The sequence below is a fragment of the Calonectris borealis genome, chromosome 2, assembly GCF_964195595.1.
Source record: "Calonectris borealis chromosome 2, bCalBor7.hap1.2, whole genome shotgun sequence".
NCBI lineage: Eukaryota > Metazoa > Chordata > Aves > Procellariiformes > Procellariidae > Calonectris > Calonectris borealis.
This window is the reverse complement of record NC_134313.1, coordinates 114,264,784-114,277,947: the sequence shown is the minus strand read 5'-3', so window position 1 is coordinate 114,277,947 and position 13,164 is coordinate 114,264,784. Positions and strand designations below refer to the sequence as shown.

Here is a 13,164-nt window from a genome sequence, read left to right as displayed (position 1 = left end):
AACACCTTATGCGCTATTTATTTATGTAAACAGCAGGGAAAAGGGCTGTAACTTGATGGAAGAGGTTTCAATTTTATGTCATGGAAAATTTTAAGTTAGCAAAACAACTGATTTCTATGTGCTGTTGAACTTCTGGAAATCTAATAAACCTTAACAAGTATGTAATTTTTGGGTATGCTGATGGAACGCTAGCTAAGGTTTTAACACTGCTTGACTTGATTGCCTCAGATAGCTCTGACTGAAATTTCTCTGTAGATTATAATTTATAAAAAAGGTGAAGTAAAGGATGATGCTGAAACAAATTTGCACTAATGACTTCTTTTTGGTCTGATGGAGTTCTAATGCCATGACTCTGTGTCTCTCCATGTTTGTATTATTCAGCACTGTATTGTTTCTGGCTCATCAATTAAATTGCAAACTCTTTGCAGTAGTGACATGTGATTAGGCCAGAGGTCATAATTCATTAGTTTTGTATTATGTTATAGTGAAAGCTATGAAAAAAAGTGTTCAGACTCTGGTTTAGGACTTCAAAAACAAGTATGCATTAAACTCTATCTAAAAGTCAGAGTTCAGTTGTTTGTAAAAATTCTTTGCCTTCTTTAGAATGAATACTTGTAGTACTAGATTTCTGTGATAAAAAATTATGTGAAGTTATTTTCATTCAAGCTTACTCTGTAATATAACATCTTGGTTTCTTGTGGTTCTATTTAAATATTTTTGTAGATCAATGAAGGAAAAACTTCCTTCTTCAGAGAAACATTTACAAATTTGTTGTCACTATTCAAAATGCATTATCAGGCAGAAGTGCCATATTTTGACTCTAGACTCATTGGTAATACTAACCCATGTATTTCTCAAATCAAATAGAATTTTGGACCACGGTTCTGTTTAACAGCTCAGTAGATGAACCACATCTGCGTTGCGGACAGCATTAATGTGCTCAAAAAAGCATTGTGGATGACCGAATGGTGGGTGTTCATTAACGCTGCAGAGGCACAGAAATACAATCTCGTACATTGTCAAACATCCTGTTTCAAACATTTCATTCAATTGCATGGATTTGTTTCTTGTGTGATCCCTGTACTGCATTAGCACATAAGTGCTTAATGGGCAGTGTCCAGAGATCTTTCAGTGTTACAACTAATGCCAGTGTTGTTCTGCTGCGATAATACTGTTACAACTAGAGGAGATTTGGCTGTGATAACAGGGGTGGAATATTTGCACATTTCTCACCCAACCAAATAGACATGGCTCATTTCTCACTATGTATCAAATGAAAAAATCTGAAAATCTACCTGTTTGCACTGCTGCAGCACAAGCTGTTGAAATTACTATTATTTTTGTGGAGGGACAATTCTCCACAGATAAAATGAAAATGACATTGTCAGGAGCAGACAAACACACGTAAGATTATTTTTTCTGTGCAAGTACTAACGCTGATAAATGTGGAGACAAAAAGATGAGTGCTGTAAATAGGTGTATGCATATTTTCATTGTAAATGGCACTGTTTCTAATCATAAGATCAAAAGTGAAAAGTGCCTTAATACAGCTTCTTTTGGATGTTGGCAGCTTTCCATGGAAAAGCATCCTTATTACTGATTAAATAAAACAATAGAATCCTTCACGAAGTGTATGTAGCATCCAAATTGGAGCCTCTGGATACTACCCTATTACAAACAATAAGAAAAACTGCTGTAGTTATTCTGATGCTTGTCCTCACAGGTAATTAATTTTTAGAAGAGCAAAATGTGTTTGTCTGGATTTCATTTGTATGTTTTGCTCTCTTCATTCTCAGCTGTCAAATATAGCTACCATTTTTAAACTCAAATTGCTCTGTTTTGCAAGTATGCTTGCAGTTCTCTGCATGAATAGAAGCCACTCTGAGAATTTGATCTGTGCTGTTTTCTAAACAATCATACATCATTACATAGAATTAAAAAACAGATAAGTCGTAATTCATATTAAATGCATAGGTTCTTGGTGGGAAAGGCTATAGTTAAGGAATAATATACGAAAATGTGTTACAGTATTAAAAAAGCTGTATAAAATGTAGCAGGAGAAACTTTTTGTAAGTTGAATTTTGCCTGGACTTAGTAGAGCTGTGTGAAAATACAGAGCATAATGCGTTTAATATTTCAGTGGATATAAATTCTTTCTTCAGAGAAGATGGAGACTTGAGCAAATGATTGTAGAAATGTCATTTAAGGTTGTCTGATATGTCTGTTATCAGAGTCTGATTTTAGTTTTTATAACTTTGCCAAAGTTTTAACTGTTTTGGCTGAATTTTCCGTGTCATGGAATTGCCAAAAAGTGATTTGTTTTCAAAGTTACTATTAAAATGATTCATCTGTTTCCAGGAACAAGTTATGGGAAAATACGTTGATGGACTTTTTTTTTTTCTTTCCCTCCTGAGAAACTCAGTGCCTTTCTTCTTTGCAGTGGAAACTTGAAATCTGGCAGATGAATCACCCTTGTTTCAGGGAAGTGTCTTTTGAAAGGAACTCAGGGTGGCAGAAGGTGCAATATGTATGACATACGACGTGCATAAAAACTGATAGGGATTCTCTAGGAGATTCGGTGGAGTGTTTGGTCTGTGTATTCCCGAATAAGTTAGAAGTAAATATTCAGTAAGTACCTACTAATTAAATGAGTCAGAAGTTTGATAGGAAAATAGTATAGGACCATATGATTAAGGTTTGTATATAAGTGCACCAAGATCTTGTACAGACTAACTTTGAAGTTCTTGGTTTTTTTAACCTGAATATTCTCTTTAAGATTTCTTTTTTTTTTTTTAAACTGACGGTTTCCTTTGAGCTGTTCCTGTGTTACTATGAAACTGAAACAGGAATCTTTCAGAGGTTGAAGTAGTATGGTTTTTTACACTTTCAGAAAAAGCTTATTCGTATTTTATTTTAATCAAGAAAATGTAATTTATTCTTCATTTTAAAATGTTGCTTTCTTCAACCAGAGGTCATTTAAAAGAAATCTTTTTTTTTTTTTCTCTTTCATGCCAGTGCTGCCTAATAGAGTCTATGGTCAGGATTTTTATTTCTGATCCTTCACCTAAAATTCATCTGAGTGTGTGTAGGTTTGTTGTTTTGTTTTGTTCTTTTTTTTTTTTTTTTTTAAAAGTGGAGACTAAGGAGAGATAGGAGTCCATTTGACATTTACTTTCGCTTGAAATTGTGTGCTGAACAGTGTATATATTTGAAATTTCAAGTGCTACATCAGTTACTTGCATCAATTTTTGCTATTTTTAATACTAACTGAATCTTAATCAGGAGATGATCTCCATGCTGTGGGAAGCACAGAAACGTTCATCCTGGTCTTTTATAAGGTCTAAATAGCTCATTAAAAAACCTGTTTGTACATCAGTTCTTTTTGTTATTGTTGCACTTCACTGAATTCAGTTAGCAGTTCTCTGCTACGCAAATGCCTTGTGTTTTTGAAGATGCTTCAGTTTCTCTATATTTATGTAGTCTAAACTTTGAGTTTTTTTAATAAAGCAGAAGTTGTTTTCAGCCATCATTTTCACACTAAAAAAGTATCTGCACAATTGTGCACTTTAAAGTCTGTTTTGTTCTCTTCAGCTTTCTTCCCCTCTGAGAATCCATGTTCAAAGTAGGGTTTTCAAATACATTACCTTTGTTTTTCTCATTGCGTGTATTTTTTATTGTTTCTAGTTCATTAAGCACCTCCTAGCATATCATTTCTGTGACTATGTGATTTGCTGTGTGCTATTTGATCAAGTGGCTAACTTTAATCAGCAAGTCCCACAAGCTGCAAGTGATTACTGGCACGGAGTTGGATACCTCCTTAAGCGTCTGGTTGGAAGGCCCGAAAACAGGACCTAATATGAGACCTGTTCTAAAATTGTAGTTATTTCTCCTTAAGGATTTAATTTTATCTTTACAAGATTGTATTTGTGTCTGGGATTATACCATTTGCTGATTCTTCAATGCCAGGTGTTTTATTTTGTGAAGGGTGAATTCATGATCACTTCCTGGAGGTTCAGGTTAAAAGAAATCAGCGTCACTGGGAAGAAAACACTTGTTACCCAGAGCACAGTGTTCATACCGTGACCACAGACATTTTCTAAAGGCAGCGTAGACTCTTTAATAGTAAGCCTTGGCCTACGTGATAGTAGTCTTGCTTTTTTAGTTAGCTTTGGCAGACTTCTTCAAAGTCATTCATGGAATTTGCTGGTCTGCAAAGCACTGGTTGAAAGCAGCTGCAGTACTACTGGCTCTTGAAGAGGAGGGAAAAAACTATGTGAGGGGGATTCTGGGACAACAGTTGTGAATTCAGGAGAAGGTCAGACCTGCTGCCTTGCACAGACGTAGGGACACCACTGATGAATTTGTAAAATCTTGCTCCTTTGTGGGCAGTGGCTTTGCTGTGTACTTGCAGGTGGGGAAGTGGCCTGGCCTATGGGTGTATGGCACTCTTGAGCTGATTTTTAGCTCCTGCAGAGCTCTCAACTCCAGGCTAGATGGGAGGCCCGTATGTGCCCGGACATAAGGTGGTGTTCGTTGACAGCTCCTGGGAAGGCTGTGCCTTCCTGCTGGGCCCCCTGGAATGGGCTGCCTTGAATCATGGCAGCTTTCTTGCCTCTGTGTAAGGCTGTGGTTCCTGCTGCCCGGTTCATTCTTGCAGGAGTTTGAAACACAGTTGCCTGCCTAAAAACGGGTAGAACAGCACCGTTCATTGTGGTGCGGTGCCACGTCCTGAACCAGTCGGGTCAATGCTTAGGATGTAACATAAAACATGCGTGCACTGTCTGTGGCAGCAGTGAGGTGATTGCAAACTCGTAAGAGCTTATTTCTACTCTCATTAAGCCTTGTGGCTAAACGTAATTAGACTTCAAGTGGAAGAATGGGTTTTTTTTCTAAATGGAGTGGGGTTTTCTTGGTAGAGATTGAGGTTTTTGGTTTTGATTTTTTTTTTTTAATGAAAAAAACACTCAAGAAGCAAGAGCCGAGGGTCACCCCATGCACATGTCCATGGAAGAAGCTTCAATACAAATATACAAATGAGAAGGGCAACAGAGGTTAACTGCAAAAGCAAAATTAATCAAACTTGAATGTTGATTTATTAGTTTCAAACTATTTATTGCAACATGGAAAGGGGAAAACATGTAAAACAGTAAAATCAGTCATTAGGTAAACACCAGCATAGGATCAGTGATTTTAAGAGAGCTTTGTTAGTGTACACTAAATGAGGATTGTGGTCTTATGTTCGAATTTTTCTCATGTAAAGATCGTTTTTCCATGTCACCAGAAGTGTGGAAAAGGTGTAAGTGGAAGATGATTGGCTGATTGCACAACAGAAGGCACTGAAATTTTCCAGGATGATTTTTTCTACAAAGTCACAAGTTAATATTTGGGTTACCAGTTCAGTAGTATAGCGTAAAATAAGTTACCTGTGCTGCTGTAAAACGCCTGTGTCTCAAAGTTCCTAAAAGACAGCCTACGTGCCTACTTGGAGAAAAAGTAAACAAAGAATGAGAGAAAAAATAGAGTAACTTGGCTAAGAGTCAAAGCCTTGTTAAGATACATGGCAGGAAAGCGGACACAAAATTGGAGGGAGAAGAAAGTAAAGAATATAATTAAAATGTTATTTTCTCCTTTTCAGTTACCTGTCTTCTTTTGTTATTCATATACACTTGTTGAACTTGCATGTAAATGATTGATTGACTCAGTGAACTCATTGTCATAAATTATGTTTGATGTGCTATCTTGAAAAAAATCTTTTGAAATTCTGTCTCTTCTCTTTGTCTGCTCACCTTGTGGCTTTTAATATCTTGTTTCCCATCTGTCTGATTCCATCATAAGCTGAGCATAACTTTTAAGACCTTAATGCAGCTCTCTTTTTGTTCTGGTTTAAGTAAGTATGTAACGCAAATATGTGATTTGGCCGTCAACAGTAATATCAGAAAGGAATGTTGAAGTGTGTGTTCCCTTTATTGATGTGAAATAAAGAAACACTTATCTGTAGATATTTGATAATACATATTTACAGTGCATAGATCTGTCTCTGCAAGCAAGTGAATACAGAGGTGTCTGTATCATTGTATTACATATGCTTTAACGTTACAAGTCCAAAGGTTATTTTTAAGGATTAGTTCTTAATTAAAGGAGAAAAGAAATGGGTCTATAAGGTTTCAGGAAAGCAGTTTTAAATACAGATTTAAAAATACTTAACTGAATATGTAATACAGATGTACCCAAACTTCATTTTAGAGGTTGATTGTACTATAGATATTCCTACTGCAAGAAGTGTCTCTAGCAGTGAGGTCCTAACTGAGTCTTGAATTACAGGGGAATTTGGAGAAATAGACTTATTTTGTTAAAAACATTTTTCCTAGGGCATATAATGTCTGTAGAAATGTTCAATTGGGATATCTTTTTTATGCTATGGTTCAGCAGTTTGCTTAACAACCTTAAGGTATAGGTAGATAAATAATTTTTGTTCTTTATTAAGGACATAAAATGTATATGCTAGAAGATTTTTTTGGATAGTGCCTTTTTAGTGAGAGTAAATCTTTGGAGAGACCAGAGGGAATGAACTGAGCCAGGAAGAGATGAAAGGGAAAAGGACGGTAATCCTGGGACTGTCTATAACACTTTCATGGACAGTAGAAATAGAATTGTCTTTTAAGTCTGCTGAATTCATCAGAGAGTTATTATGAAGGGGGCAAAAGGCCACAGAGTTCGCTCAACTAATTGTGCTTATACATAAAACACAAAGCACTGAAATATTTACTCTGATGTGGTCAATAGAAGTTTATTTGGATGATGATGGTACTACTACTACTACTACTACTTCTTTTTGGCTGGCTTATTTGGCTATGAACAAGGTACCCAACTCAGAGAAGGAAGCCAAGGGGAACCAAAAGCCTTTTTCCTTCATGATTTATTGAAAAAATAGTAATAAGTAAACCAGTTTCAGCAGGATACGTAGGCATATAATTTCAAGCAAGTGATCGGTACATTGACTGAAATGGAATTGTTCTTCAGACTAAGTATCATATTGAAGTGAGGCCTTGATATAATCTAAGCAACTTTTAGTTCCAAAATTGCTGTCTTTACTAAGTTTCTGACTTCCCTTGCATTTGCTGTCTATTGCTACTGAAAGGAGTCTTTGAGCAGAAGCTTTAGTGGTGCAATTCCAATATCTAGCGAGTATTATGTTTTAATTCTTTTTTTCCTGTGGTATGGTGAACAAGTGCTTTGGAGAAATCTAGACGTGTATGTTTTCCACCATTGAAAGAATTATATTCATTTCATTGAGAAAGCTGAAGCAATTTGCAACACTGTGTTAAAAGATTTTTTTTTAAGGATGTAGGGTTTTTTGTAAAACTTCTGGTGAAAAATTTTGTTTATGAAACTCATAACTCTATTTTCTACAGCACAGAATATAAACAAATAAATAGAGTGAAATCTTGGCTCCATTACATTCAATATCAATATTTTAGGATTTCTGTTTCACTAGGTTTTAATTCTCTATGTCCTTCCCAGGGTTAAGTTTGGTATAGCATTTCCTTCCAGAAGTGTGAAAAGTTAAATGCATGTATCACAGAGGGCATTCTTGTGTCTTGGAAAGTAAAAGCCTGTTATAGTGGATGCATCTCACCTGTCAGTGAAATTTGTGTGGAATACAGCAGCTGTGATATTTCATCATCATTGCGTAGCCATGTGCTTTGGTAGAAAAAATACTACTATGGAGTGTGACCTCAAATTGAAAAATGACAGGAACGATGGGTCTAGGGTATGTGTTATTAATAAATAACACAGTTTTGTGACTCAGTAAACTCTCTCTGTAATAACGGTGTGTTTCATTCTGTGTTGCTGAGGAAAGTTGCAAACTAGAAAAAAAAGTCCTTTCTACGTACTCCCAGATCCATTTCCTTAATTGCTGAGATTTTCCTGGGGACTGAAGGACAGACTAGACATTGTTCAACATTTTAGCTGAATGAAGTGACACTGGGCTATAATAAGCTGCAGGTGAAATCCAACTACAAAGTGTTTTCCAACAGTACTCAGAAATAAGGCATTGTATTTGTAGTTAGTATATATGGATATAGTTTTTGGCAGCAGTTAAGTTCTTATTTGCTGTATATTTTCCTAGGTTTTCTGCTGGACTAAATCACTGTATGTATGATATACAGTTAAATATTTGCTTTAAACGTGAGAGTGACACATTCACATTGCCTTTTCAGCATATATGGAGAAAGGAGAAGAAAATGAAATGGCATTCTTTTTCTAGAAATTCTGATCTAATTCACGTATTGGAATGTGAATGGTGGACTCTGAATTAATTACTGCATGTTTTGATGTAGAGTAGACTGATTAATAGGCACAGAATAGTGTAAACACTTGGATCATCATAACAAATTTCTTCCATCTAGGGGAGAAATATGAAGAAAATAATATTTTTGGAAAAAATTGGTCACATGGCCTATTGTTTAGGCAAGCACTTGCACTTACTGGCACAACTAGTTAACAGTGTAAAACAAATATATTGTCTGGTGAATTAGTGATAACCTTGCATGCTAACTGTAATGCTTTATTGTGTTACTTGGCTTCAGATATAATCACACACTGTATTCTCTTGAAGAAATAAGAATAAAGAATCTGCCATTGATTATAACAGAACCACTGATTTTCATGCATTACTGCATCATAAATGTTCACTTCTTTTTCCTAAGATATATTCGTGCTTACAAAGTATATATTTATCCCCTCAAATTATGGTTACTAAATTAGCATGCCACATTTTTCACTAAATTAATCTTTTTCCAGTTTTGTCTGTCTGACTAATAACTTGATAAATCTTTCCCTATCTTCTAATGGCAGATGATTTATCAAGGACTACCACTTAATTAATATTACAGAGCATGTGGGGAGCTGAAGAATTCAGAAGTATTTTCCATAGCTTGGACATGTAAAATGAGAAGCATAGGAGAAAACAGAAAGATAATCTAGTAACTGAGAAAAAGCCATTGTGATTTAAGCATGGGATTGAGGTTCAGGAAACGGTGAGTTCTATCTCACAAATCCATCATGCATGCCACTGGCCTTTGGACAAGAAACTGATTTTTTTCTTTGCTGCAGTTGACCATTTTGCAAAATATTTAGGGTAATACTGTCTTATCTCTTAAGGTAGTTTAATACTAGATTTGTCTAGCATTACTAGTGTTATAAGACACGTATTATTTTTTGAATTTATTGAGTTTACTTATACAAGCACCTCCATGATATAGATGTAGAATGAATTTTTTCATATTAAAAAAGTGTACATAATGTGTAATATATAGAGGATACTTTTGTGACATAAATATTTTAACTTATGTAGCTGAAGCACATATAAATAGACAGAAATCTCAGACGTTGTCAATGAAGTTTCAGCTTTCCTGAATACTTTTCTTTTTCTCCATTTCCAGGTTGCATGTCTCACTCATGTAGCAGCTAATTACCTTAATTGCAAAATTGAAGCAAAACGCTGGGGTACTGCTCATGGGAGTATTGTTCCGTATCAGGTAAGCAGAAGGCATTAAGTTTTTTTGCTCTTGGAATTCATGATTTTGTGTATTATGAGATTGAGAACTGACTGACTTTTCCCATGACCTGCTGTAATCTGTAATGTGTCTGTGTCTAGGTAGGACAAGGTTCTGTTGTTCATTGTCATTTTTGCATTTTTCATATTTCTTCATCAGCAGTAGATTAGTAACAGAACACTGAAATAGATCAAAGGTGTTTGCTGAAATTGGATGACTTTAAAACTAGCATGATGACTTGACTGGTTTTCATCTGACAGAGAAACCTTTTTTATTTTAAAGGGTTACCTGATTTCCATACCAGGTACAAACTGAAATCTTTTGCCTCTGAATTTTGGTATTTTTATCTTGTGAGTCTACAAGAACAATCTAAGTGACCATGAAGATCTGGGAGTTCTACATATTTGTCGTTTTCTGTTGATTTTGCTACAAATCACTGTGGCTCAGCGAGACAACAGGTTGGCAAAAGGAATTAACCAGACCTCAGATCTCCCCAGCGGAATTCATAGTCTGCTACATCTAATGAAGGGTTGAAATTCCTTAAAATAACATGACCTTCATCATATAAACAAGCACAGGAAAAAAAAATTACTGCAAGTTTTATCTTACTTCTGTAAGTATGGGAAACTCTTCCAGTAAACAAAGAAAATGTTGTTCTTTTCTAGCTGATCATTTTGTGTTCTTGATGGAAGTCATGCTAACTTATGGAGACTTGGGCATATATTTAATTTATAAAATCTATTCTTTATTTCATAATTTTTGACACTTTTCATCAAATAGTCATGTTTGCAACTAGCTAGGCAGAACCTGCATTTCTTAATTTCTGGCCAGAGTCCTTTAAATCCTGAGAGGGACAGTTCCCAGGATTTGTCTGGGAGAACTGCACATGAACACCACTCAGTTTCTTTACCATCTCCTTTTTTTTTTTTTTTTTTGAGAAAGTGAGGGAAACTTGATGTATTGATGTATTGTCTTCTTCCCAGTGGTAAAGATGATGGTGGTGATCATAACATTAAAAGATTTGCTGCTTGTGGCCATAGAAACTCTGAAGCAAAAATCTCCCATCATTACGCAGAACACTATCACTGGCTAGTGTCACAGCCAGGCCTCCTCAGATCTAAAAGCAAAATCAGCTGGTTTTGTAAGAGCTACGTCTACTTGAGCTAGGAGACTTTTTCCAGTACATACCACTGCATAGTCAACTGTCTTGTTATGAATTAGCTAGAACAGATTGCAAATTATCTCAGACAGATGGGGAGATGTTGCGGCTCTTTCTGCAAGGATGAGTTTGGTCCCGCAGCATTCTTGTCTCAGGTGTAGCTCAGCACAGCTATGGCTGTGCTGCTCTCTGCTTGGCATGGCGTAGCAGTATGGCCATGTTTTCTAGAACCAGCTCTGCACGATCCAATGTAACCAGGCCTCCGCTATACAAGTAGTTACATTCTGCTGTGTTTTTGTGATGTCACCTTTTGGTGCAACCCTTTTTGAGCTTTGGTATGTTGAAAGTATAAAACAGATCTGAAGTGTCTAAAGTTTGTATAAGCAAAACCAAAAACCTGACTAAACAAAACATTTTATCTTCACCGTACTGCATTTGGCTGAATAACTGAAACTTGCATGCTTTTATGTCCTTTTGCCTTTGTTTTTCCACAATCAAAATAAAAAGGAAGGCATACATTGAGTATCCTTTGTTTCTTTTTTCATAGACAGCTCTCTAGATATACAAAATTTGAGGAGATTGTTTTAGCTATCTTCTGGTTTAATCTAGATTAGTCAATACGTAAATAACTATTTTTTTAAAAAAAATCCTATCTAAACTATGGGTCCTGTGTTTCTGTATGCTGTTTCTGTAGTAGATATTAGAAATATTACCTCAATATTATAAACAATTTAAATCTGAATTTTCTTGTTCATAAACCAGTAATTAGGGTGGATTTACTATGGGTGGAGTTGTGTCTGTGTGTTTATGGCTCATCTGTTAGCATTCCATCAGCTAGCATGGTTATAGTTCTGATTGTAACCATAAATATATTATGCTTTATAGAGTTTATTCTTTGCTTTATTAACATAAGCTATATTTAGACTGCAAAACTCTTCAGAAACTTGAATTAACCCTCACTGTTGCTGTTGTACTGCTTTTATAGTTGCTTCCATAGCTCATTTGTAATATAGTTTAGAACAGAACTCTGAAACCTGACTTCCATTCCTCATCCTAGTTATTGAATATACTGTCTTTTGCTTAGTAAACTAATACATGACTATCACAGTGCTAATTTTTACAAATAAATGTTTGTTTTTGTTTCAAGATATTTTGTGCAAGTGAACTATAATTTGTTCAAATAATAAAAATCACATTTCAGAAAATTGAATTTCTATATATTTCAGAACAATTATGTGATAGCGAACTGTTGTTTTTTTTCTTACGTCCTCAACTTTATTTTGTTTTCATTTGCTGTATCTTGAGTTTTCACGCAGGTAGTAAATTATAACTTTGAAGTGATACAGAGCCTGCAATCCTGCTAAAAAGTGTCAGACTGTGTTAAATCATGGAAGATTGGGTAAAATTAAGAGAGATCTTTTTATAGATACTAAAAAGAGAAGATCTAAATAATTAACGTCATCTTTCTGTGTGACAGAAGTCTGATCAGAGTCATGCTGGAGTACTGACCAAAATTTAATAAAAATTTATGTTGAAAGCATCTTAAATATTACTGAATAGCATAAATAGTACTTTGTTTTGCTTACAATTGTTACAGTAAGTGTTCTAGTGCTCTGTTTAACACATTCAGTAGTGTATACTGAAGCTATTGTAGCTTTTATTTCATTGAGCTTCAATTGAATAATTTTGTTCAGAATATCTTTGTAAATGGTTCTAGTTTTTTCTATTTACAAGGCCAAATTTAGCTTTGAGTATATACCTGTAATTTTACTGAATTCCCTGTTGCTTCTTGACTGAAAAACTAGCAGCATAATTTGTCCCTGAATGTGTTCTCTAGGTTGACCATTCTTACTTTTCCTGGTATTTAAAAACATAAAAATTGAGCATTAATGGGCAGCTGGGTTTTCTCTTTCCTGAAACTACCAAGATGTGTAGCACCTTTGAAAATCTATTTCTGGTCTGAGCAACAAGCTGTTATTAAAAGAGATGTAGAGTTTGGCGTGCAAGGACTTTCATACTCTTTTAAAATTTTTCTCATTTGCTGATAATGTGCTGACTTTGTGGCATGATCATCTGAAATGTCTGAGTTTTCAGTTCTTTGTGCTCATCACCAGAACCCAAAGGAAAGGATCTGAACTTCTTTCGAGTGTACAATGTCTTTCAGAGTTCCTGTAAAGCTGTCTGTAAAGGTTTGCCATAGGTTTTCAATGGAGGTGAACTTTGCAATGTGCCACAAAGATGAAGAACTCTAGATTCTAATCAACCAAAGTCAGAAATAGATTTTTGAGTGCTGAACCCTTCATGAGAAATTATCTACTTTGAGCATATCTGCTTTTTAATCAGAGTGAGGTAGTTTGAATAGGTCACTCCTATGATAGTGCATGTAATCAGATCCCAATTTGCTTGGTTCAAGTGTTAAAACACAAACCTTGAGTTCTGGGCTGT

General features: G+C 35.3%; 1 protein-coding gene across 2 annotated transcripts in view; it reads left to right on the top strand.

The window, feature by feature from the left end:
- The window catches only part of SUGCT (succinyl-CoA:glutarate-CoA transferase), a 342,445-nt gene that overhangs the window by 58,134 nt on the left and 271,147 nt on the right, over positions 1-13,164 (top strand). For both annotated transcript variants that reach the window (XM_075142976.1, XM_075142977.1), the window contains one exon: positions 9,447-9,542. In XM_075142976.1, coding sequence (XP_074999077.1) covers positions 9,447-9,542 — 96 coding nt within the window. The remainder of the gene's footprint in view (positions 1-9,446; positions 9,543-13,164) is intronic.